General features: G+C 43.6%; 1 protein-coding gene across 2 annotated transcripts in view; it reads right to left on the bottom strand.

Moving 5' to 3' along the window:
- Nucleotides 1-2,527, bottom strand: part of PSME4 (proteasome activator subunit 4) — a 118,765-nt gene that overhangs the window by 88,793 nt on the left and 27,445 nt on the right. For both annotated transcript variants that reach the window (XM_025201589.1, XM_006021587.3), the window contains one exon: nucleotides 760-909. In XM_025201589.1, coding sequence (XP_025057374.1) covers nucleotides 760-909 — 150 coding nt within the window. The remainder of the gene's footprint in view (nucleotides 1-759; nucleotides 910-2,527) is intronic.

The following is a 2,527-nucleotide window of genomic DNA, read 5'->3' as shown; positions in this document are numbered from 1 at the left end:
CCCCCCCCCCCCCCCCCCCCGCCACATCAGCCTGGGCCTGCTTCTGCCTCCCCACCCCACACTGCGGGGGTCCCGCTCCTCCCCCCACCCCTGTACCAGGTCCAGGCCCACTTCACCCTGCGGCACCACTGGCTCCAAGGAGCATGATACAAGACTTCAAAAACAAGAAGTTAAAAGGCAATCCCTTGATCATGCAGTTGGGTATTACAATTTAAGAGACAAGCTTTAAGATATTTAATAGAATCACAAAAAGTAGGGTTGCAAGGAACCTCACTCAGGAGGTCATCTAGTCCAAACCCATGCTCCAAGCAGGATCATCCCTGACTAAACCATCTTGGTCTAGCACTCATCTAACCCAGGCCTCTCCCAATTTCTAAGCCCCCAGGGGCCACATACCACATGGGCTTCACCAGTGGAGGCTACATGCAGCACAGGCTGCACCAGATGAGCCACAGGTGATGTCAGCCAGCACTCCTGCAGCCAGACTGATGGCAGAACACCAAGTTAGGGGCCACAACTTAACCTCTTATGGGCCACATATGGCCTACAGGCCCACCAGTTCAACTGCCCTGGTATCATCTACTCTTAAAAGATTTCCAAGGATGCAGATTCCACAGCCTCTTTCTGTACTCCCTTCCAATGCTTAATTAACCCCATCACACCAATAAAAATTTCTCCTAATATCCCCCTAAATTTCCCCTCCTTCAAACTGAAACTATTTCTCCTAGTCCTGTCCCCTGCATATTTAGATATACTTACCTAAAACCTTTATGGTGAAGTTCTGGAGGAAGGGTAGTGGGTAGAAACAGTTCAAAATAGGTGATGGCCTTTTGCATGGTAACATCAAATGGACACATTAAAGGTCTCCACTCATCTAGCATTTCTGCAGTGGCACTCTCTGGAAAATACCTAAAAAAGAAGAAAAGTCTTAAATGATACACACTCAGAAAAATCACTATGTAGTCAGTGTTTTCTTGAGGGGTAGAGGATTGCCATGAAATTAAATTTTACAGTAGGTCATGTATTCACATGCTCCAGTCAATAATTACTTATTACAAAGAACAATATCAGAACCAAACCAGTAATTCACAAAAACAAAAATTAAACTAAAGGATATGACAATTCAAGATCAAAACCATAGATTATTTTTAAAAAGATTGCACCTGTAATCAACTCCCCCTGCTTCATGTTACACCTAAAAGCTCAAAAACCCATAAAGAAGAACCGTCTTGAGGTAAAGACTGTGTGAGACCATGCATCACATTTCCCTGAATCCAAGACTACTTCAAATTTAAGACAACTTCCCAATAATTAGATTTTATAAATTTGTTAAAATTGTACATTAAGGAATCTAATTTGGAGAGTCATCTTTAATTTGTAGGGCCATCTCTAATTTGGAGAGTCCTCCCGCACCACCACCATTACAATGGGGAAACAGAGGCAGAGGAACAACCAACATGAAAGGGACAGGCAGCTTGTACCCTGTCTCTTGTCTCTCCCTTGTTCCTGCCCCTTTTGGCCACTGCTTACCCTATGCAGTAACTCTGACTCAGCCCATGCACATGAAGGCTAGAGCTGGAGCCACAGCAATTCCCATGCATTCTCCCATTCCAGGGGTGGGTTAGAGCTGGAGCAGCCACCTGCTCTGAGCAGTATTCAAACACCAGGTGAGGCTCCCCACCTTCTTCCCCTGTGTTGAATAGAGGGCACATGGAAGAAAAAAAAAATTCTCTTGGATTCAAGTAAATAAGCTAACTCCTAATGGCATTTGAGACCTTAGCTGAAGGAGAGAAAAGGTCCCAGTTCCTTAGAATAAAGCATACTACTTTTCTGGAAGACAGTCACTCCAAAATTCTTTATCTTCTTTAGGGAGCTGTACACACATAAAAAGCTAGTGTGTTGCATCATGAGAATACGGAATTACTTATACAAAAAGTTACTACAGTTGAAATACAACAAATTAAAAAATCATGCTATTAGTTCTTCCAAAATCACCCTTAGGTTGAGACATGGCTTGTAGCCTCTAAATTAGCATCCACTTCTAGGATAGCAGAACTAGGGAGCAAAAATTTCTCTCTCAGGCACGAAGTGAATAATTGAAAAATTAAATTTAGTGATACTGGCTAAAAGGAAATAATAACCATTATGCAGTTGCATTCCTTTAAAACTAATAAAGGTACGTTCATATTGATTTAAAATGATGAAATAAAAAAAAGTCTTTTGTATTACACAGATCACATTAGAAAGATCTCTCTCAGTTAAGATTTGTATTTGAACAGAGATGCTCAACCTCTGACCCACGGGCCAAGTTATGCCCATAAAACTATTGAGTCTGGCCCACAGGGTCAGGAAATTTGGTGGTGGGGGAGTGGTGACTATAATACAGCTAGCCCCCTCCGCCAAATTTCCAAATCCCACACACCTGATCAGAGCCAGACCATGCCCCCTTCTCCCCAGAAGGCCAGGCTACACCCCCTTTTCCCCTAGGTTGGGGCCAAGCTGGGCCACACCACTTCGCGTCCCCCGC

This window comes from Alligator sinensis, unplaced genomic scaffold (assembly GCF_000455745.1).
Source record: "Alligator sinensis unplaced genomic scaffold, ASM45574v1 scaffold432_1, whole genome shotgun sequence".
Classification (NCBI taxonomy): domain Eukaryota; kingdom Metazoa; phylum Chordata; order Crocodylia; family Alligatoridae; genus Alligator; species Alligator sinensis.
Note: the sequence above shows the minus strand (reverse complement) of the source record. Positions and strands in the feature narration are given on the sequence as shown.